This window comes from Ptychodera flava, chromosome 12 (genome assembly GCF_041260155.1).
Source record: "Ptychodera flava strain L36383 chromosome 12, AS_Pfla_20210202, whole genome shotgun sequence".
NCBI classification, from domain to species: Eukaryota; Metazoa; Hemichordata; class Enteropneusta; family Ptychoderidae; genus Ptychodera; species Ptychodera flava.
Window position 1 is genome coordinate 8,010,614 of NC_091939.1, and position 25,531 is coordinate 8,036,144.

A 25,531-nucleotide genomic window follows, 5' to 3' on the forward strand; every position below is an offset into this window, starting at 1 on the left:
ATTTTAAGTGTGATTGTACATATCATGATTATTTGTTTCAACCAATATTTTGTACTTCGAAAGTAAAGAGGAAGATAAGAGGAAAAGGGCTTTCAAAGTTATGATGTCACGACTGAAATTCGTGTAACATGAATCTCAGATGATTCACTCAATCCACCATCTTATTTCAATAATCGGTCTTTTATACTCACATTTCTATGTGCATTGTCGCCGTTTGCAGCAACTTTTGCATAACATGGCCAAGAGTCATACAGTGTTCTAGTTAGGTTTTACCCAGCCTTTCGGATATTCTGGTAAAGTGCATGTTCTTTCACGGGTCTTTCTTTTATAAATCGATTTTCCGCCTCAGTTGGCTGCCTTATTCCCGTGACCCGATTATATAAAACAACAACCGTTTGGAACTTTACACAGGGGTTGGGACCGTCACAAATCGATTAGAGATCCGTTATTGTCATAAGGACATGTCAGAACGCATAAACAAGTCATTGTGGTATAAGCTTAAGAACGTTTCACTTCCTTGTGAAAATGTTGTAGCTAATCGGGAATTTTCATTTTACGTTACTGCATGCGGGCAGAATGAAACATTTTATCGTCCCCGCCACACGGTAATCACGGGATCTGTCGATCATGCAGGGGTGCATTGACTAATCAATCTTTTTCGATCTGTAACTAACGCATATTGCTTTATCGATAAAAGGAACCTCTAGCTTTGAGCAGAAAGCTGATATTACAGTTACACCGTATTGACACAGTGGCATAAACGTGAGCTCAGCACTTACACTGTGCGAACGCGATGTAGCTCACGCATCACGCCCGGCGAACTCCACACACAAGTGAAGAATGAACAGTAAGTTAGGGGTCTTCATGAGTCATCGCCCGAGTTTCGCTTCAACTTTTTCTCGGAATCGCACCCATTTCATGAAATTACGGATTAGATCTAAGGTCAAGTAATGATCAGTCACAAACTGTCGCCATTGCTGTGCGCTGTGTAGAGACAGGTGGTCCACGAACATGGTGAGTCTCCACGTATTTGAACCTTTTCATTGTCAAAGTTGATTTCTGTTACAACTCGCAATACTGAATAAGCAGGTTTACACTCGTCGCTGGGATTTCCGTGATTTGTGCAGGCCTTCTGTCATGTCTGTGGGGCCAACTCTGTGCACGTCAGCGCGGAGGGCTAACAAACGCATGTAGAAGTGTACCTATATGCCCGAGCAGTGCATTTTAAGCTTTACCCATAGACCCTATGCTTTACATGAGTAGGTAGCGTCCATCGTGATTTCTCGCACATACAGGAAGTTGTATTGTGTCGTCGGACCAGGATGTTAAAATCCATGGCGGACGGTAGCTCCGCGGCGGTAGCTGAAGAAAATGTCCTTGCCTTGGCTACTACCTCCATGCCTTGGTCTTTCCTGCCATGGTGACCTGTGTATGTAGCTCAAAACCCAACATACTCAAAGCTACATGTAGTGTGGGCTGTAAAGGTCGCGTTTTGTCCTTCGCTTTAGGTCATGCCTTTGTGAACTGTCCGTAGAAAGGTACACTTCGCGTGTGCCTATAGCTGTAGTACGCTCGGCCCAAAATCCCTTGATCGGCGCGTTTTCTTATACACGTAACCATGTCTATGATCGTCAACACCAGTGTCTGCAGTACGTGTAAGACGACCATTTCCAAGGGCGAAGGATAAACGTGACCTTTACAGCCAACTGTAAATGCACAGCTTTTAGTGTATTGAGTTTTGAACTACAGTCGCTCCCCAACCCTACATGAACAGATGATTACGAACAATGCATTGTAATTAAAGGTCTGGTGAAATGGTCCCGTTCGTGTGACTGAATATCAGTGTCTCTATTGTCTTTGAGAGTGAAGAACAAGAGACGATTCATTTCGTTTCTGAAAGAAACAGACCTTGTTAGCGTCTGGCAAAGTTCACTTTCCGGGAAATGGGTTGGAGAAGGAAGGTTAGGTTAGGCATTTGAATAACGGTAGCATATGCCGCAAAAATAAACTTAAGGTTTTGAAATTACCTTTCTCATACTTCTTGCAAGGAAACTCTTTCATAATCACATACGAAAAAACGGGGATCATCGATCAGAGTAACAATATGGCAGTGGTATTAAACTCAACTATTCGTATAAAAGGCAAGGTGCTGGCCTGCAGCCAAGTTCGGGCGTTTTCAAATCCGCCCGGAGATCATGCCTAACTTAGCCTAACACATTTGTCTCATTATATAGCATGGTAAAAAGGAGATGTGTGACCGGTAAAGATAACCTTGTTATTTAAGGTCACACAATTTTATTAGACAATCACAGAAAAGCAAATGAGGCTAAAGAAAAAAATACGCGTGATTCTGGGAACCTCATGCAAATTGCTTACGTGTTACTTCCACTTTTCTTACCTTTCGCCGTCGCTCAGAAACAAACTGTGTCACTCAAAGGGTAAAAATAAAAAAACTTTGTGTCGTGTTATTTCATAGATCCCAATTTAGGGCTTGTGGTTATCTGAGTTACTCATAACACGCTAAGATCACTTTTTATTTTTGAACATTGCGGATAGTGTAGGGTTGAGGGTATGCGATATATTGCAGTCTCAGGCTGGTTATCGGCTCGAACCATGTATTTTTGCCACTGTGCTAAAAATGTGTATTAAAGGATTACTTAAACGAACTTCCTCACTCAGACCTACTTACTCACCTAGACTAACTTCAAATGTAGCGAAAAAGCTGAACGGTAAAATATACAAGAAGCGGTAGTCTAACTTTGTTGGCAAAGTACCTCTGCGTGTAGGGAACTGTGATTTTTGTTGTGCGGTGGACATGATATAATTTCCCATCGTGTACATTACAATATGACTGGTATGTCATTGGATGTCAGTTGATGTCATTAGCTGCAGTTACCTACACCAGTATAGGACAGTTTACATAACGGGAACGTGGAAATGAAAGTGGAACTAATTGTCATCTCTCCATTTGCAAGCATTATTTCGTGAAGAGAGCGAGAGAGAGAGAGAGAGAGAGAGAGAGAGAGAGAGAGAGAGAGAGAGAGGGAGAGAGGGGGGGACGGGAGTGAGTTTTAGATTTCGAACTTGCAACAGAAAAATAGTTCAAACTATTTGTATGTCCATTGCCTGAAAATGCAGAACTTACATTATAGTTCGTTTGTATCGAGATTTATTTTTTTAAATTGAAAATTTGTAATTTTGAGCAGTTCTCGAGCTAGAACACAGTACGGTATTTTTATTTTGATCTATGATATAGATTTCCTGTATGGCATTTTGTATTTTTCAGCATGGCAAACCATTTTACAGAAATAATTAGAGTATTTACTTGTGTGTTCAGTATGAAGGATAGAGGTGAAGAAATGTGGTTTACGGTGCAGCCACAATGTTTTCGTGGAAATAAAAATGAAAATGCAACCATACGTCATTTGTTTTTACCTTATGCCATAGCATAAAGCCATTGCAGTGGTAGATTTAAAGTGTGTGTGTGTTTACATTAACATGAGAGAGAGAGAGAGAGAGAGAGAGAGAGAGAGAGAGAGAGAGAGAGAGAGAGAGAGAGAGACAGAGAGAGAGAGAGAGAGAGAGAGAGAGAGAGAGAGAGAGAGACACAGACACACAGACAGACAGACACACAGACAGACAGACAGACAGACAGGTAGGCAGACAGATAGACAGAGCATGGCAAACTTATCCATCGCCGGTAACATTTCGTCTTGCTCAATGGCGAATTTTAAAAAATGCTGACGCATTCGGAAGAGCCTCCGTAATTATTCAGTCTTGTCATTAAAACGTATGCAAGGCATCGCAGTATTCTCCGTCGATTTATGACCAAGTTGCCGTCTTCCTGTGTGCGAACTGCGACATGTGTGAAATGGGTTGCATTGCCGCTGATTCCGCTTTGACCCATCCTTTTTAGTTTTGATAAAGCTCGTGATATATTACACCTTATTTCACCGGCATCGCTTGGATGGATAAGAGTCGAAACCAGTAACTGCATCTGAAAGTCGAAATGCCATTTCTCTGCGTAATGGACGACAATTGTACACACAAGGGACGTGGCAATGCGTCACGAGTAACAAGAGAACAATAGCACGTACAGTGAACGAATGAAAGATTAGGGTGTTCGGTGTTTTCGCGATGGCAGGATGCTGGGAAGGTTATCTGTTTATGAAAAGTGAGACAGACATTCGCAGTTTATGCTCACTGCCTCGAGAGGTTCATCTCAGAGTGTTATGTAGGCGCGAGCACTTCGCTAGTATACACAGAAATGGGACTTTCGTAGATACCGCCTCGTTCTTCGTCAATTTTATATAATATAGCCTATGTGTCCGTATGAAAGTTCGCGAAGTTGGCATAAGGAGCATGAAAGTACCGTCTCTAATTGTTGATTATTTGTTTAGAGACGAGGAGCCAGATTTTCACTGTCAAACTTACATTGGTGATCGCGAGAATTCTTTTGAAAATCACTGAGGTGAAAATAACTTCCATATCGGAGCCAATGTTACTCTGTACCCATGGCTTTATGTTCCTCGTGAGTGAATTTGGTAATTTAACTCCACATCATGGCAGTTAAGTGAAAGATGACGATGCTATGTTGTTCGCAGCGTCAGTTTAATACCTTATCCGTCATCACAGTGTGGAGGGACTGTGACCTCGTTTACTGCGTCAATCTGGACGCGCTGCTTCAATGTCGAAGGAACACGCAGATTACCGTACTCGTCCGAGCCTCATTATTCTCGGTAACTGTCATCAGAGCGCCCCGAAAATTTTGGTACAATACGCCTTGAAACTGAAATACGTAAACATTGCTGAAATGTTCCATAGAGTCACTTGAAATTATTATCTTATCAAATCACGACTAAAAACCAAGAGTCACCGTGCTCATTATTTCAAAAGTAACAAAGTACCCAAACTTTTCGGATATTTGAAATTTAAAATGGCTGCCTCCCCTATATTAAAACTGAATGGAATATTTGCATATTCGATTTTCATAAAATTTAGGCAGAGAAAACTTTACTTACTCCAGGAGTTTCGAAATGAGCCCCGGTAAATGGTAGACCAGAAGAGCTTTTGTAAAACGTTTGGGTCTAATGTCCGTCCCCGATGCGCCCTCTGCCTTTCAGCAGAAGATGAAGTTAGATTTCGCAACGGAGACTAAAATCCACACATGTGAGGATAAGCTGCTCAGCCGTAAAATACGTTTGTTTGCCGCTCGAACGAAGTAAGAATTGCACATTATATATTTAAGAAAAATGACTGAAAGAATACTGATAGACAAAACAAGTCTTTCAAATTGACATTCTCAACGGTAAAGTTATTTAATACGGTATGTAATTTCTTTTTCGGTATTATTTAACAGCTATATTCATATTGTTACTTTGTACTGATATTAACTTGTCGCGCATTTTAACTCTCGGGTAAAAGAAGGGGTTTTGGATACGAGGATTGAACGAATTCTGTTCATTGATCAGCGAATGCCACATTATGAGACGACCCCTAAGTCATAGCGTACGAAATCATACGTTCCAATGCCCGGTTCCCTGCACTGTGATGACAGGGTGATAATTTCACATTTGCTGAAGGAAAACCAGAGGACAACTTCAGAAATATTGGAGGTCTAGACGTCACAACGCTCAGAGTGGGTCAAAGTTTTGTCCCTGATCTGTCACGTTTAGCTGTTCGTCGATCTCTCTCAGGAGAAAATTTTTCAACCAGGTCGAGCATTGCGAGGACTATTGTATATCGCATAGGTCACCTTTTGAAGGGGCGGTTCATAGGGCAAGCTATAAATAATCCCAGAAATGACGCAGATATTTCGCAGAATACAGAGAATTGTCAGGCGATGTTTTAAAATTTCTCCGAATTCTCTTCGATGGTTAACAAATAAATTCTGGGACAAGGCAAGACATTAATCTAATGATAGTAATCATATTATAAATTTAACGCATAAATATTGTTATCCCCGTAGGCCTATGGCGTGGAAAACAAAATTATAAATGTTTAAAGAGCAAAAAATGAAGTATTGTAAACTGATTAAGATGTGACAGTGTGGAAAAGAAAGATGCACATTTTTTTTCTAATTTATCAAATTTATGTTTATGGTCTACCCTCATTGAAAATAAGACGCGGAAATCATTTTGAAACACCGTCGGGGCCATCAGCTAGTCTAAAACAGAACAAGATTGCCCATGTAGGTGGATGTACATTCTATAGCATAGTACAAAACAAATTGGAATCCAACAAAACGTAACTGTGATTTCAGGCCACTTCACCCATCCTGGATCTCCACATTTCAGGTCGACGCCGTTCTTTGGTAACTTAAATATTGAATGTTTTGCGCTTGCTCAAACTTTCCATAAGGTTCTTGTATCACCGTTTACAAACAGTTACCCGAAGCGTACTGACGCTAATTTATTGTATTCTCCCGTCTTATCAGACCCGGTTTCCGAGAACAACCTACGCTGAGCTACCGGCAAACTGATTCTCCGAAGTCGCACCCGACGCATGCGCATTTCGAAAATGGTGAAGCTCGTTGTACAACAGACTCTGGTCCTTGTTCTGGTAGAAATTGTGTGTTGTTTGAAGCTACATGGTAAGTGAACCGCCATCCTCTACATCGTAATGACGTTTAATATCATGTCGTAACGGGCAAAAACTGTCAAGTCGCAATATCTTCATAATTTTTATCTTGCCGAACTACGGAGGAATTATCTGACAATCACATTATTCCCTTTGAGTGACCGACCATTATGTGTACGGAAATACGTATTAAGCTTACGCCCACTGCGTTAGTATTTGCGACAAGGAATTGCTACATGAATATAATTCCTTCTAAGGCTATGTGGCCCTAGTGAGTCAGTATATTGTCTATAGATGAGACACTTTGAATACTGTACAGGAAACATCGCCACCTCATTGAAACGTCACGTAACAGTGGTATTCACCAGTACTGCAGTCGATGAAATTTGAAAGAGTCTGGCGTTTTACGGGCAATCTGCGTGGGTCTATTTTTACGTAATTAGACCATAGTAGACCTCCCCCCCCCCCCATTTCTTCAATAATTTCGACCCCCCCCCCGAGTCAGCTGAAAGCTATTAAGCTAGTTATTTCGTCAAACTAAACACATCTTTTGTCAAAATCATCGCGCACCAAGCAGAGGGTCCTTCATTTTAACACAGTCAGTTGTCATCGTCCTTAGATGTGACACAGTTACCACCGTAGTTGATGTCGTGGATGCTCTTCTTTGATAAAATTAGATAAACTTAAATCATGGAATGAAATGAAAATGGGACGAAGTGTCGAAATGGGACGATTATTGTAATTGCGGAACAGAAACTGATGCGTACCCGACAGCTAAGCCAACAGCTTAAGCACTTTCACTTTTATCAAAAAGTTAATAATAAACCGTTGATTACATAATTACTTATCACAATTAATATATTAAGTAACACTCATCTGTGATAGAGATGAACAACTTTTAAAATCCTTTTTATTTCAGTTTACTATTTCGTTGAATCGCTTTTGCTATTTGTAGAAGAGTAAGTTGACCTTGTTTTGTGAATAGTAATTCTTTGGTTTATTGTGCAACTATTGCTCACTGCGTAAGATGATATGAACGAACACGACGCATCGTACTATGTCTGATATTAAGGCTGAACGTGACGCCGAGACAGATACTCAAACATTTCAAACTTAAATATTATTCTTTGGGCCTACCATCTGTTGGGGAACTCATTTTGAAGCGTATGCAGCAAATAAATTTTTCACCCGCTTAGTTTGGTAAAATAGGGAAATTTTGCGGCCATTTAGAATTTCAAATATCGGAAGATAATCAGAAATTTACTTCTCTAGTAGTACCAAAATTTGCACTGATGACCGCCGATTTTTAGGTCTTTGATTTTCTAGGCGTATAGTACTGTACATTGAAATACATTATCAATGCAATAATACCCAACGGCTTATGTCTTTCTCTTAGTTTCAGAGAACATAGTAGCAAAAAAAGGAAGTACAGCAACCATACAATGCAATATCGACGAGGTTGAAAGGACGGAGAGTTATTCTTCCGAAGACTTGGTTTGGTACTTCAACGGAAAGCAGCTAAAGAAAAAGAACTACACTGCCAAAAATGAAACCGTTTCAGAACTCTCTCTGGTGGACATCGCATTCAACCAAGCCGGAAATTACACATGCGCATTAGTGGGTCCCCTTAGTGAACGTGTCACCATGGTAACCGCGGCAGTGGATGTTGGAAGTAAGATATTTCTTTTTTCGCCCCCTTTACCGCGATGACTTTTGGATTGCCTCAGCTTGGGAGTTCTACCTGCATAATATTTGCAAGATGTGGGGTTGGAAGTCGTATTTTATTTACGCCTGTTATTGTACGGCGTACAAATGCGAACAAATTGAATGATCGGGAATAGGTGCTCGTCTCGCCTAAAGGCAAAATCAAACTTGTACTTTAAAATAAGAGTAAAGTGACATTTTGGCGGTTTACTACCGGCTTTTAGTTAACGCAGATGTGGACATTTATGTCTGGAGGGCGCTGTTTGTACGACTCCTTCAAATAGCTGTATTTGGACATGTATAGTGTCAATCTTGCGAAACTTCGCGATAACATTTTAGGGAAAGTGAAAGTGAATTTTGTTCCCATGTAATAATTTGTTGATGCTGCCAGCCTTGGTAAAAAGGTATCGCAGAAAAGTTTGGTCTATAGGTGTTTCCACTCTTGTATACTAATCAATAGAATGGCCGGATTATTTAGGCGGATTTCGAGGTGCGAGATGTTTGTGTAGGGTTGTGAATATGTCACAAACGCATACTTAATCATAGACAGAAAGTTTCAAAGCGAATATATTAATAAAAGTAATATGTTAAACATTATTTTCTGAAGAAAATTATACACACTGTCTCTTCCACAAAATACTGTGAAAACTTAGTGTTCCGCACATGTTTCAAACCGAGTCCACATTGCTGACCTGCAAATGCCAACGAATTGATTGTAAGGTTTTTTTAGAGTCGCAAAATATCAATCTCCTCTGAGCGCAGCGTACTGGGGACAACAGCTGTAATTCTTGATAATATTTTAATTACATTTGTTCTAGAAATTAGGTACATATTCTGAGTCTTCTTAAAGTGTGAGAGCGTAAAAATATTGGTTATGACAACACGATGCGCTGTGTAAAATATGCAATGTGATTATCGTCAAATTGTTTCCAGTCCGGACTGAAATCCAGTGGTAAACCCTGATATTTGACATTCCACTCATGCAAGCTGCGGTGACTGGCTGAAAAATTTGTATCTCAATTAGGAGTAGAACGGAAGCTTGTATTTTGCAAACACGACAAACTTCTCGATAATACTTTAAAACGTTAGAGCTAATGGAGGTTTAAAGTCATGATACGAATTTGTCAATAACATATTTTATTTAATTCCTTTCAGCGCCCCCTAGCGTTGCAAATTTCTCCTGCATCTCCCACAATATACTTGACATGTGGTGTACTTGGGACCCTGTCGAGAGCCATCTGCCAACGGAGTATACATTTACACACAGACCATAGTAAGTTTCTTGTTATTTGAAATTGAGAGATCATGCGACTGCAAAAGAAATATTTATATGTAATGGAAGGTGTTGTTTGTGACGCAATGGACTCTCCCAACCATTTGTCCGTATCGTAGCTCTTTTTTTTTTAAAGATAAATTTATTTTTTTCAACAAGGTCGCAAATAAAACAAATCTACATAACTGTGAATGCGTTAAAATTACAATGCAGCATGTCTGAAAAAACAAAGTCAGTCATTTAACTACAAAGATCATCATATGAATGCATTCAGGATGCATTCTTCTCCTGTAAGTCTTACAAGGCTTGAAAACTTTGTGATAAACTCCTCAGCTTTGTTCATCATCTTATAAGTGAACTATAATGTATTCATCCATGATGAAAGATAATATTTTAATTGCATAACATAGGATTGAAGGGAAACTTTAATCCCATCCAAAGTAACCAAATTTCGAATATTTCAAACCTTGTTTTTTCACAAAGGAAGTAATACAGTAAATAATGTCAGATGGTTGCATTATTATCATTTTCGATTCCTGCTGATATTGATATTGTTATCAAAGTTGTGTTTAATTTCTGACAAAGAAAGAAATACATTTCTGCCAGATTTCTTTTACATATTTACACTCAAATAAGATGTGTTCCAGTGTCTCTTCTTGGCCACAAATATAGCATTTCCCATCACTTAAATTGAAAGTTTTGGCCAAGCTTCCTGTGACTTACTGTGTGTATCGCAGCTCTGATTTTTTACCATACGATGACGCGCCCTCAACGGTCTTCGAAGCGAGCGAGGCTCACTGACTCCTGCCGGCGGACTGATGCGTGGTGAAACTTGTTGAGGTTACATTTACAAAATTACAGCATTTAAAACTTTTCAAATTTATTTAGCGTAATAATTATGACGTTCACTTTTTAGTGAATATTAGAAATCGATACAGAGAGTCTGTAATGAAGCCCGTTGATCCAAAAGAATTAATCTTACAACACCGACGCCTCGCGCCTTGAGTGATGAAAATCGTAGAACTATAAAAGTATATGTAGTAAGAATATTCATCTATGCAAAATGAAAGGTCAGTTGTGCATTCTGATTAATTGCCGTGGATTCTTTCGTTCGGTGCGACTTTATTTAGTATGGCGTTTCGAGCGAAGATGGGAAGCCTGACTTAATCTGATTTGCAGTCCTTTTTCATCCCCGCAGCGGAAAACCGAATCAGTGGCATCCATGTCCACATACAACAGCCAAGGGAGAAAATTCTTGTTATTTTGACGAAGAGACCAATCCTCGTTCGAAAAATCTCATGAAGGTCACAGCAATCAATCAACTCGGAGAATCTAGCGACGAAATATGGTTCAACTCAGATACCCACAGTACGTCATTTGCTGTATCGCTTTTAAATTTCATGTCAGATTGTTTTTGGATGTGAGTGAAACCAAATGCACATCGTTAAAACATAATATCAATGATAATAGTAATTTGATCATAAATTGTTTAAAGGTATACTGTCACCTGCTCCAATTTTGCCACAGTTACCATGGAAGGAGAAAATCTAACCAACCATAGATTTTAAGCAGGTGGTCGCTTTTTAAAAACAGCGCCCTCACATTGAAATTTTGAAAACAAGAAACGCACCTTGACCATATATGGACATATTTAGATTACAGGTGACTGTATACCTTTAAGGTAGCTACATACCTTTTAGACACTTTCAGATTTTTATTTTTTCTCAATTGAACACGTCCCAAACCCCAATAAAGTATACATTTTCTGAAAGTCCTGATATAGAGCTATCCGAACAAGCACAGAACACGGTCATTATTTGCATAAGAGTCACGTGACAAGCGTTTTGCTGAACCTTCCAAAAACCGGTTTTTCCCGCCTTATGCAAACACACTGCAAGATTTCCGATTGGAATTTCTTCATTGACAAGCCTTGACAATATCCTTCAAAACCGTGTCTTGGATTTTCTTTATATGCCTTTGTTTCTTTTTAATGCGCTCTTAAAGGTGTTAGATGATGGTGTTATTCAAAAAATTTTAATTATCACGCCATATAATTTGAATGGAGCCTCCGGGGAAAAATCGCAGACATGGTTTTGAAGGATATTGTCAAGGCTTGTCAATGAAGAAATTCCAACGGAAATCTTGCAGCGTGTTTGCATAAGGCGGGAAAAACCGGTTTTTGGAAGGTTCAGCAAAACGCTTGTCACGTGACTCTTATGCAAATAATGACCGTGTACTGTGCTTGGTCGGATAGCTCTATATCAGGGCTTTCAGAAAATGTATACTTCATTGGGGTTTGGGACGTGTTCAGTTGAGAAAAAAATAAAAATCTGAAAGTGGCTAAAAGGTATGTAGCTACCTTAAGCAAACATTGAATCAGTGACAGAGACGCTTAATATAGTAGCTTTAAACGCTATACAATTTGATTCAACATTACAATTTTTGGAAAAAATACATATTGGCTGTTGTCATTATTTTTTCCTATTTTGAATGCACTTTACAATGTTAAGGATTTCCCTGAATTCCACTATAGCCGTTCCACACCGACCTGAAAACCTGCGAGTGAGTCAGGTAGATCAGACTTCACTTGATCTCCAATGGGACACACCGTATGATTGGTACAAGGATAGGTATTTCCTAGACTACAAGCTACAGTATTATAGTGAATGGGAAGAGCACGACAGGAAAACACTAGAGCAAGTACGTGACTTCAAAAGCATGTGTTTCATATATCGTATAATAAAAAAATTCAGCTCAGTCATTGATTTTATTTGAAAGTTCTTATTCTCGAGCTTGGTTTCTGCCATAATGAATTTTGATGCTACGACACGAATCTCGGGCGTAATTCTCGTAACGGATGACTGCGAGACTTGCGTTTAAGAGACTTGCAGTTTTAACATATTGTTGAACTTTAATAAATTGAAATTGTTGCGTGTTATTTGGTATCCATAGATTATATGAGACCAGGTAATTGAGATTCTAACTTTGAATACTTCATTGCAAAGTGTTTGCAAAACACTTTTGAAAAGAAACTTCATCGACATAAATATGACAAGATGACGCTTTACTTAAAGAAAAGCTAATAAAGTCATTGAGGAAAAAAATTTAAAAATTAAATAAAAATATCGTTGAATTTTAATTTCGGGTAGCTGTCCTTCAATTTCAGCATGATGATACCAGCCCCCCTCGACAACTTTTTTGGAAGCGTGCAGACAGTCGGTCACATGCACCTGCTGACAGTCTCGTGGCAAATTTAAGTTAATGAACATCACACATCGCCGCAGATCTAATATCCCACAACGATCGAGCCAATAGTTTGCAGAATATTAGTGTAGACAAGGTTCGTCATATATACGGACTGACACTCACGTCAGAAAGTCGCATGTTCAAACTTTAGGGGGTCATTGAACCATAGCCAACGGTCGAGCAAGAACCGCACAACGAGAATAACTTTTCTCCATTGGACAAAAAGCAATGGACCAAAATTACTAATTTCCTTTTCTTCTTTATTGACTGACAGTTGATAGTGATGAAACAGCGCATCCGTTTATTTGACCTTGAGCCGAACACCTTGTACACTTTTCGGGTAAAATGTAAATTGACGGCCATACGTTCAGCAGAATGGAGTGACTGGTCGTTTCCTGCCACTGGGAAAACTAATATATCTGGTAATTTTATCCATAAACAAAATACAGTTTAGTTGTTGTTAGAAAATAGTCGAACTCACGTGTAGCGTATTCAAACACTGTATTTACCTTTGTGAATGGAGGCATTAGCATATTCGGGTTTTCATCTGAAAATGACCAGTGAATTTTATATTTTTTTTTTGTTTATTTATCACGTTTGCGATCTTGTTTTTATCTGAAACAGATAAGACAGCAAACCTTCCCGGATATGAAAAGTTATTGAAAAAATCACAATTTGTGTCGAACATAATGCAAATTCATTCATTGTTAATTTATTGTTAGAATGTTTTGAATTTAATAGTTTATTTCAATGTTGTTGTGTTTTTTTGAAAAAAATCTTATCTGTAAGATTATACTGAACATCTTTTGATTTGTTGATCATAGATTAAGCTTTGATATAACATGTTCCCACTGTATGACAACATCGCAGGGTTTGTCGTTATTACGTGGATTTCATACCGTGATTTCAAAAGTGTAGGGTAAATTTCGGTGATTACCATATCGCACCTCGAATTGCATATGTAATGTCCATTTCTAACTTTCCCTTGCCGTGTATCTGTACTGTTTCAGCCCCAATCCAAGGAGTGCGGCTGTTCGTTGAACAGGAGGATGTAAACCCCGATAACACGAGGGATGTGACAGTAGAATGGAGAGTAAGTCCGCCATCTATCGGTCTTCCTTCGCGAAGAATACAAATTATTTTGTTTAAAATCCCCGTAAAGTGAAATATACTTCCATAATCAAAAGATAGTTGACACCGAAGGTGTATCATTTGTTTTCCATCTCAAAAGGTGAAAAAGGTTCACCCGTCTTTCACTATGTACGACTAGCATATAACGTAGGTTTCATCATCAGAGGACAGGCCGCGACCGATTCTTTCCATCTGTAGCTTGAATAAGAATCACGGGATCTTTCATTTTACTCTGGTATATTTAAGTCTATTCTTCTACTGTGATGAATATAGAGATACTCGAAAGTTGGCCGTATGAGAGGAAATTTAATTACAAAGTGGTGATTGCTTAAGCACTGTTGCTATTTTGATTTTCCTTTCAGCTGCCATCGAGAAGACTGACAAATGGCGCCATCACCGGTTACAACGTTACTGTCGTAGAAGAAACGAACCCAACAGACGTTCGGAAGTGGGTCATTGAAGATGGAAATTCCACTGCCTTCAAAATACCAAGTAATTATGATATACAATACATAGTTTCAGACATAACTTATACGCCATGAGTCCGTTTTTTAAAAAAATTCAATAATGTCATCTTCTATGTCCTTCTTTAGAATATGAGTAAAACGTCTCACATTTTTTAAGTTGTCTATTTGAGATTCCATACAAACAGTTTTGCTAAACGTTTTATGATGACGTAGTAAGCAGATCCACCTGGACATCGATGTTCGTTCGAATGTCATTGCAATTTTGTTTCCATGGGATGTTATCCCGTGTTACCTATACACTTAAATTTATGGCACGAACCGTGACGTTTCTGACAACAATCCTAGTTCGCAGTTTATATATATATATATATATATATATATATATATATATATATATATATATATATATATATATATATATAATATATAAATAAGTTTTCAATGCCAATAATGCCAATAATCACACCAATTCTCAACATCATTTACTTACAGAGCTGAACAGATACAGATCATACCAAGTGTCAGTTATTGCATTCAACGACGCTGGAAGTTCTCCCTCGTCGTCAATTCGAATATTGGATCAAGTAACAGGTAATGATGGCATAAATTTAGTTAACATGGTTGAACTCGTTAAAATGCTAATTACATGATTTATTGACCAATCAAATATCAGTATCTGCAAAATATTACCATCTGTGATGTCTGCCGTACAACTCTGTACGCAATAAGTCTGCCTGCCTATCTCTGAGTGCTCTTGCACGTATATATGTATATGTATGTATGGATGTATGGATGGATGGATGGATGGATGAATGGATGGATGGATAGTGGATGGTTGGGTGAGTGTGTATGTATATGTATGTATGTACTGTCGTACGTATCTATCTATGTATCTATCTATGGCTGTATGTATGTTTGCTTGTGTATTGTATATTTGTGCGTGTACTTATATGTATTTTTGATAGATGGTTGTCTGGATTGGGATGGATGTAAGAATTTTACGTATTGTAGAGATTAAATGCAAGGTTTCATGTGATACTTTGATGGCTTAACGTTACTGACACTCTTTTTTGTTTCACCAGCTCCAAGTGCTCCTATGATCACAAAAATGGAAGCCACATCAAATAGTTCAATATCCGTGTCGTGGAAACCTCCGGAAAATCCAAACGGACAGATGGTTGGTTATGTATTAGCATACAGGGCTAGTGATGGACGAATGACAAATCAAGGGTTGTGGTATGTTCGACAATCGATAACAAATGTGTCACATTGTATTTTCGTCTTTTTTGTTGTTGTTTTACTTTTTCCTTGTCTTGGCCGTATTGGCGATGTTACAGTCTATGATATCAAGTAATCTTGGGGGCAGGGGTCAGTTTCTTTGGCCGCGGATCGGGCCAGTGGATTACTTTTTTTTAAAAATATAGTTGACCCTCCTCATCGTCAATGGAAAATCAAGGCTGACCCCTTAGCGAATCAATTGTTGTATCCTCAACAAGTGAAAGTTGTGTACAATGCATTCCACTATGTTCTGGTATATGTTCCCGAGTAGAAGACAGATCAGATGTTTAAAACTGAAGAATATAATAGACTATGTGCCCGAGGGTAGGTGACCATTTGCTCGACGTAAGGAAGTCAGATGGTATCCTGCCTCGAGGGTACGCAATCCCTTGTCTAGGCTATAATGTTTTTATTACATGCCTCTCTTTCATAGTTTTCACTCCGCGTTTTTGGGTTTACATACAAATGACAATCAAACGATTTTCCTCATCAAACGGCGCATTGATACATTTAAACACTGTTATGCGGTTTATAGAATTTTTTGCGGATAATTTTCTAGAAACAGTAGTTCCTGTGTAAATCATATAATCTTATTATTTGTCAATCCCAAAGTTGTCAAGTTGAAAACAGTTCCGGTTCACTTTCAGTCAAGTGAAGACTATGCGGCCGGCAAAGTCACCATTGAATCCTATGGAGTGCGCGACGTTCGATATACGAGGCATGTAGTAACAGTGAATCGTGCGTGAGCGCTTCCAGTCCCCGTACTATGGGCGTAAAGTGTGCAATATCCAGATAGTCTTGACGGCTGAACAACTGGCAACAACCGCCGGCATTGTGGAAATGATCGTCAACATCATGGATCGTGATTCAACGTCCACAGCAAGGAGTAATTCTTTAATATAAACCAACAAAAAACATTATTTTTTTATTTTTGACAGGAAGTATATCATGGTTGACAGCGCCGTACTGGAGTACAACGTCAGCGAACTGGAAGAATTTGTTCAGTACGAGTTCAGAGTTCAAGCTAAGAACTCTCTTGGCTTTGGCGGCTATTCGCAAACTATCACAAGGCATACTTTGGAAGGTGGTAAGTGTACGGAACACTGTAATAAACCTGCCTTCATGCTTTGATAACGGTTTGAAATATTTAACATTTATAGAGAGTGAAGAAATGTATAGGTATTGTTAGACATTAAGTTCCGTCTCGAGTATTATTACATATACACCAGTTATTGGCACTGGAGCGTGCATGCCGCGGGAAATTGCGCTGCAATGCAAGCACCGAAAACATAACTTTTGAAAAGGCATCGACATTTTATAGTCCATACGTACACTGAAGCTCGAAAGTCGCCAACGTCGAGATCTTCCAAATTTGGTAATTATGAACTTGCATACTTGGATCACGCCGTTTGCCACTTCTATAACATCTTGTTTAATGCCTGATCTCTCCCAAATAGACTCAAACATTTCGGTTACACGTTGGTTATATTTTATTTGAAGTTCATAATCAATTAATCCTGATAAATTTGCACGTTTGAACAGTGCCTTCCGGTCCGCCCGTCAATCTCACCTTGCAAGCCATCCCGGAAGACCCCTCCACTTTGGTGGCACGTTGGGAACCTCCCGATCTCCCCGACAGAAATGGAATCATCCTTGCCTACGAGATCAAACTGTGCCCATCCGCGACTCTGTACACTTTCACCGCCGGGGAACATAGTTCCGCCGAAAGAGCAACATGCAAAGGTACAGCTAGTAGCGTTTTCCTCCAGCTTCGATCAATAAAGAGCTAGAATGATGGCCAATCCGTTTGTGACATATTTCATCGTGAAATTTACGTGTAATGAATTTTCTTCAAAAACATTCGGGGAATATACGCATGTTTGAACGAAAAAACATAACGTTTACACAATTTATCACATGTAGACATAGACAACGTTGTAGAAAGAATAAAATAGTGAAGACCTCCACAAGCATTTTACAGATGTTTGTACCAATGGGTTTCAAAACAATAATTTTCCTACAAATTTCTGGCCCAGTAGGAAGTGCCAAATGTAAGCATATTTTTGGTCTGTGGACTTATCGCAAAACGAAAATCATATTTGTGAAAAGCCTGTTACATACTTTTAGTAAAGACACAAACTAGAAATGGACAGGTAAGGGTTAAAAGGAGCAGGAGAAGTCAGAAAAGAAAGTGCATTTTGTCAAAGTTACATTTCTGTTTTGGCAGGAAGAGGTACTACCGTGCTGAATTACAAGGTCATGGAGCCATTTAGCCTCGAAGCAAGTGTTGCGCCAGTGACGTACACACTGACCAAGCTCACAGCGAACACTGAATATGCTGTGTCAGTTGCAGCCGTTACAGTGAAAGGGGTTGGGCCTGCATCAGACTTGGTGATAGAAAAGACCAGCTTTGGAGGTAAAGTTTTCAAAAATGATAACCCTTGACGGGACAGTAATAAATGTGGATGTTTTCATTTTGAACAAGAAATACATCTCAGCAGAGCTCAAACGCTAAAAATACACCAAAACCGAGGGTTTTGATGAGCAAATCAATATTCTTAACTTATATATATATATATATATTATATATATATATATATATATATATATATATATATATATATATATATATATATATATATATATGTATATATATTGACCCGTTAATCATAGGAGTAACCTGACGCATTGACCTAGACAATACCCTTCCATCGCTGAAATGCAACATTTCGGTCTATGGTCCCATGGACAAACTTCGCCGGATATATAGATTTCAAGTTTGTCCTTCCGGGCATCATAAGATACTTGTCTAAGTTTACTTAAACAGAGCCTTTTAATAGGAAACGTTAGACTTAGAGTCAGGAATAATACTCAATGCTTACTAATTATGCAGACTAAGATCGGACGTCAACATTGGTCAAGTTACATGCTGGAGGGTGTGTCTTTTTAGGGACCAAACAGTACATGTATTTGCAGCCAGATTTCTATGAAATGGTGCAAAACCATGACAACGATATCTGCTCTCGTGATAATTTGCATAATAGATCAACTCGTATGCGCGTTGACTGAGCATGGAACCAACATTTCATAAATCGTTTTACCTCATTCATTCCTTCCTGAATACTGATGACAGAGGGCGCTTTGGTTTAGGGTAGTTCGCCCCTCAAAAATGAAAGACTTAAACTTTTGCCTCAAGTTTCCTCGAGCAAACTTTTTACCATTCTCTTTAAAAATCAAGAATAAAAATCTGCGATCACCGTGCAAATTTTGGTCCTAGAAAAACAAATATTAAACGACATAAGAAATAGAAATTCAAAACGACCGCCATCCCTGTGTTATCTTGGGGGGGGGGGGGGTAAACTAAGCCGGTGAAAATTTTATTATCCATAAGCTTCAAAATGAGCTCCCACAAGTGGTAGGCCAAAATAATACTGTAAAAGTTTGAGAGTCTGACCATCTGTCCCCGAGGAGCATTCTGCCGTAAGATATAGACATATTTAATATGCATATATTACAAGCAGTCTGCTTGTATGTAACGTCTTGGCGATCGTGTTTCCTGCATCCGTAGCACCAGCTTGGCGACCTATGGATGTAGATATCCCGGAGGAGCTTGTGAATTGGTCAGAGTTTACAGTGAGATGGCCACTGCCCGACGAGACACGGGATCAGATGTCTCATTATGAAGTGATCGTAAGACCCCAGAACAATACCAAATACTGCCAGGCTAAATTTGTCAATACAACGCTAACGGAGACCAAGATAGCAAATCTTTGTGGATATGAGATGTATGAAATCAACGTCAGAGCTTGCAGCGTGGCATTGATCGCAGAGCCTTGTGGTAATTACTCAGACCCAGTCTATGCTACTACACTGATGGGAGGTGAGTTCTGAACGATACGTGCGTGTGTCATACTTAGGTTGTAAGAGTTGAAGAAGAATTAGGGTTTCATGCGCTATATTGCATTCAAATACCGGTTTATTGTTCTGCATGTCATTATAATCTGATCATGAGTAACAAGAAAGAAAGACAAAACGAGGGCATTATCGTCACCCACACTATTTGGAGAGGAATAATGATTTCACCACATGCTCTGTGAAGGTACAGACGAAATTGTAGCATGTCAGTTTGAGGTGAACGTGGAAATCATTTAACTAAGCCGTTATCCAGACCCTTATTTCTGATATGACTTTTACGACTTCAGTGTTGAATGCTTTACAATTATGACGCTCCACTGTAGATCTTGTACAATGTCTATACAGTCACGCGTCTTTCTACAATGAACTTTTCGAATTTTCATTGACTACCAGTTCCTAGCCAACCAATGGAAGTGAAAGCTGTACCAGTGGATGACTCTACCATGAAGGTGTCGTGGCTACCACCAGAAAGGTACTAATAATTAGATAAAGTAAAGCGATGCTTTGAAAAGATGCACTTTTGGTAGTCATCATAAATGTTGTGCAGGGCTTTTGATTAACAAAGTGTAGTACAATGATCATTTGACCACAGTCCCTAGTGTTACAGTCTACCCAGTTGCTCTTTACATATTAATACACTTTGCGATTTGGACGGCAATTCAGTGCATTAAATTGAACAGGAACACTCGGGGAATTCGCATGTCCGATTTCAGCCCGGATTGACTTGCCCTGTATTACCTATGCTAGGAACTCCGTTTACTGCACAAGACTGAAGTAACACTTTAATCATGTTTTGCAATTCGTGATTTGCGTCAGCATACATCCTTCGTTGAGTTTCTCGTTGTGTAGATATGGCCGCTGTTCCTCAACCAACAGGGGAACCGTGATTTGACGAGTTGATTTGGGGCTTTCCGGTGTCCTCACGCAAAATCATCAACCTCATCGGTTACACCGTTCTCAGAAATTGGTGTCGTCAACATTGACCGAGTCTAGGTCATTGTTGTGTTCGTCTGCTTCAGTGGCTGCCATACAGAGAAATACGTTACTGGCTGAACTTACAGTTTATATCTCTGTTTCCTATTTGTATGCACCAATGTGACTAAACGAAGCTGAGTAGGGCCTATACAAGTTTTTCTAAAATTATCCGACAATTTTGACCGACCAAAGTAATGTATAATATCATCCCCCTTTCTGAGACACAAGAATTACGTTCTTGCATTACAAGACACCGAACCCACGATAACGTGTCTCACCATTCCTGTATTTTACTCACAGACCTAACGGTCCACTCGGAGATATGATGTACGTCATAGAATGCTACACAGAAGATGATGATGTCATCAGTACCGGAAAGGCCGTTGGTGTGACGGATATGATGATGGCGGCAGAATGTAAGACGGGCTTGTCAACAGACGCCGTACAGGTGACTTGTCGTGTGAAGTCAAGTTTGAACGAGATGGACAGCCCGATGGTGACGAGTAATGAAATTCAAATTTGTTTTAAAAGAGAAGGTGAGGGAATTGCTTCCAAGAACTTTCTTCTGATACCAGTCAAGCGTTTGTATCGCTAAGAAGAAACATGAGTTTCCTGTAAATTCGCTAACCTTATACTTAATAAGCGTAAGACAGCAGAAATAAACATGTATATGTATTTTTTAAATTAAGTCCTGAGTTTATCAAAGTTTGTTGTTTTCTTTGGGTTAGCAAGTAAAAGAAAGTTTTCGACTAGCCTACACTGATAATCCTTTGGATGACATTTTGTAAGTAATAGAATGCAAAAAGAAACAGCTAATAAGGTTTTAAAGCTTAATACTTATTTGAAACACGGATGAGTCCCAGTGGAGGCACCGCATTTGAAGCAATTTCAAGGCTGATGTACTTTTTACTCAGTTTATTCTCAATTGCCAGGGTTTATTGCATGGTTCGATGGATGAATGCGACACACGGGGGTTATCATGGGAGCAACGACATGTACCTGGGATCGCATGCAGCAAGACTGCGCAGACTCCAATTCAAAACACCAGCCATTGATTAGTACTCTATGCTCACCAAATCAAATACATATACTTTTGCCTGAAGTAAAGAATGATACACGGGAGGCCGTTTTTTACTGACTTTGACCGATCTACTTGTTGTGACGTACTTAAAGGAAAATATCACGTGTAGAGTTTATGATGGTTAACGCAAGCATTTACTGAAGCTGGCTGAGTCAACTTTTTATTTGATAACATGATTTGACGAACTTGGCAATGAAGATTAAAGGCACTCGCAACATTCAGTGTAATCTACAACTCCATTGATTTTTTCGTCATAACTCTTCTATTTTTTCTATCATAGCATGGCCCTATGTTGCTGTGGTGATTGGAAGTATTCTCGTTGTCGGAATTCTCCTGGCTACGATGGCATGCTGTTACAAATACATGTACGTTCGGAAAAAGGGCTTCTGTATGGAAGTCAGCCACGTGGAACCGGTGTGGGAAACGGAGGTATTTCTTTACTGTATTTTTCCATCAACATCAACCGAGTCATAGCGGATGTCATTTGACATAATGATACTTGTTTGCCATTTGCTCTTAACCCTTGAAGCCACGGTCGGTAACGTACTCGGTGGCACGGGAATTTAAGTAAAAGACAAATTTGAATTGACAAAAGCTGCTGCTTAACAAAGTGATAAATTTTATCGTCTGTCATCAAAACTGATAAGCGATTTTTTTACTGCTCCTGCTTGTAACTCCCACCTGAAAGTTGTCGTACACCCTGTGTTCTCACCATAGGTACCGTTTCCGAACTTTGATGAAGAGGAGAAAGAAGTTTTTGATCGTATGCCATCCAAAAAGGAACTGGCAGTAAAGAGGAAAGGGTCGTCAAAGCGTTCGAGTCTGTTGCGGTGGAATGACAGCATGGCGGCCGAAAGGACAAACGTGCTTCTGAAGAACTCTAGGAACACTAAGAAAAAGCCCCAAGCGTTTAAGAAACCCCTACGAGACGGGGATGAATACATCTCCATGGAGATGATGGATGATATAGGTGCAGCCGATAAGACGCAAGGACGCAGGCGTCCGTTGTTCTCTTCCGTAGATGAATACCAAAGCGTGTCAGACGTACATGGACAAAACCTTTTGCTCAGCCAACAACGTCAACAGCATCAGCTCTTGGATGGAAGAAAGACTTTAGAAGATGGCAAGCAAAGCACTCTTCCTTTCGCATGTGCTATGGGTGACACAGAAAACGCTTGGATAACTCAGCCATCGACAACTCGTGGAAGGGCGAATGAGATGAACCCATGCGAACTAGTCCTCAGCAATGAACTACATGGCAACTGTACTATGATGGAAGGATATCAACCACTTGACTCTAGACAGAGAATAAGTCCCGAGGACGCGGAGTCTGTCTCGACGATTGGAAGCTCCGTTGAATCTATCAAAATACTCAGCGATGGTAGTGGTTCCAATATCGGGGACTCGCTCACCAGGCTGCTTGACAACTCACAGAGCAACTCAATGGAGCAACCTAAAGCAATGGAAAATGCCGGATTCATGCCCTTATGTAGTAATTACATACCACTGGATTCTCTCCAATCAAGGAGTCATGTAGAAAGCGATGATACTTTTGATGATACGAGTGGTAGCACTGTTTTATCAGAATGTACATTGGATTGCAGTGACAATGACGACGAAGAAAACACGGTTCCCTTGCTAAAGGGCATCCCTGGTCACCCACGGGCGGACTCACCTTCTCTAACCCTGCAAGCAAATGGAGCAGGAGACGTCAATTTTATTCGAGATGATTGCCTGCCGTTATCTGACCCGCGACAGCATCGGTCGGCAGAAAACACCATCCCTTGCCCTTCTGCGACGACATCTGCAAATCGTCGCAGGCGGGACGACGTTCCAAATACCGCCTCCGCGGTGAACGTGACGCCGAGTGAGCTACCGTCAGCCTCGTGGAGGCGCTTTACACGAGAAAAGGATGAAAAAGGGTGCCAAAACACTGTGCAAGATTATCAGCAGTTGGATTCCAAGGAGGATGACAATCTCCTTGAGAAAGACGATGACTTCAGTGACACCAGCGACAGCACTTTGCAATCTGTCGACACTGATAACTATATTGACATCAACGCTTTCAACTGGACCCATCATGCTGAAAACTAAACCTCCCTCAGCCCGTAGGATCTGAGCCGATATAAAGTGGATAGTAAGGGAGCGTTCAGTTATTATGGCCGGGGGTGGCCCGACAAATTCTTCCTGCGCATCAGTCAAAATAAGTGAACCCCCCTACCCATTGTACCAAAAATTGATGACCCCCCTTTCAAGATGACAAAAATTTCATGACCCCCCCCCCCCCCCCCCCCATTGCTTGAGTAAATTAGCTGCACACACAAACACCTCAGGGGTATGGAGCGATAGAATCCCCCCAAAAAAGAGCTTAGATTTTTTCAAATGACCTTCCTTACAAACTCAAAAGGTGTTAATGCTCAGATTTCCCATTCTGACTTGCTATAATTTTGAAATTACCCCTCAAAGGGGTTGGACAGAAATTACTGGTGGATCGCAATATTTTTGCGCAAGCGTGTGTGTACATATTTTGATATTTGGATTTAATTAAAAATCAGCTGTTGATAATGTTGATTCACTATACATGGTATACATATATTTTCTCATACATGTATGAGGAATCTATGTAATACTTTCTCAATGCAAAACTATATCTCAGTACATTTATAGATATTTGATAATTTACATAAATGTACTTAAATGAAATTGGGCTGTTACAACTGGCATGTGGACAAAAAGTTTGACCTTAGAATTTCACCAAAAATGTTCATCCACTATACATGGGAGTTAATGATAAAATTGTGAATAATTTTTTTTCCAATGAAAAACATGGTATACTTGTGCATAAACAGACGTTCAATAATTAACATAATTGTACTTGATTAGAATATGATGGTTAAAGGTGCATATTATGTGTACAAGAAATCTGATTATGGAATTTCACTGAAAATGTTCATCCACTATACATGGGAGTCTATGAGGAAAGTATGAATAATTTTTTTCCAATACAAAAATAGGTAAAGCCATTTATTTATGTACCCTCGATTATTGATATCAATGTACATGATTAGATTAGGGTGGTAACAAATGGATGTGTTCGCCAGAAATTGGACTTTGTAATTATACCAAAATGTAGATTCACTGTACATGGGAGTCTATGAGGAAAATATGAATACAAAACTATCAAAATCTGTGTATTTATAGACATTTGATAATTCATTTTAAAGTACTTAGTTAGCCTAGGATGGTTAAAGGTTGATATGTGTGCAAGAAATTAGATTTTGGAATTTCACCGAAATGCTGATTCACTATACACTGGAATCTATGAGAAAACTAAGAACATTTTTTTTACAATGCTAAACTAAATTAATTTGTGCTTTTATAGGTGTTTGATAATTGATACAAATGTACTTGATTCAAATAGGGTATTTAAAAGTTCAGATGTGGACAACAATTATGATATTGGAATTCACCTAAAAGTAATTTCCCTGACAAAACTTGCTATATCTCTAATATGTAAGTAATAGGAATTGTTCATTGCCCTCAGTGCAGTGAGCTTGATTTACAATAAGACAAGCCTCAGAGTTGTCAAGTCAAGATGTTCATGTGACAGATAATTATACTTTTTTTCAGATTTACAGGTGAATAACTTCAGAGAATGAAATCATGCAACGAATCATTTTTATCTCCCAGAATATTTCTGAACACTGAAACTGCTTTTTGACGGGACGGATACTTATGAAAATTAAGTACCCCCCCCCCCACCCTCCATCTGAGCTGTTTGAAAAATACATGACCCCCCCTTTGCAGTTTTCAAATTTAAGTTGAAACCCCCCCCCACCCCTAGATTTTGCATGCCCACCCCCGGCCATAATAACTGAACGC

The 25,531-nt window shown here is 39.4% G+C and overlaps 1 protein-coding gene across 1 annotated transcript; it reads left to right on the forward strand.

Annotated features, from left to right (window-relative positions):
- Positions 1-874: 874 nt before the first annotated feature.
- Positions 875-24,218, forward strand: LOC139144882 (uncharacterized). The gene is made up of 19 exons (XM_070715704.1): positions 875-1,014; positions 6,437-6,592; positions 7,976-8,251; positions 9,439-9,556; positions 10,755-10,924; positions 12,090-12,256; positions 13,077-13,224; positions 13,813-13,895; positions 14,296-14,425; positions 14,893-14,991; positions 15,483-15,636; positions 16,617-16,765; positions 17,221-17,421; positions 17,906-18,094; positions 19,247-19,558; positions 19,987-20,065; positions 20,869-21,104; positions 21,930-22,078; positions 22,367-24,218. Exons 2-19 carry the CDS (start codon positions 6,505-6,507, stop codon positions 23,741-23,743), a joined length of 4,125 nt encoding a protein of 1,374 aa, XP_070571805.1. The 5' UTR covers positions 875-1,014; positions 6,437-6,504; the 3' UTR covers positions 23,744-24,218.
- The last annotated feature ends 1,313 nt before the right edge of the window (positions 24,219-25,531 follow it).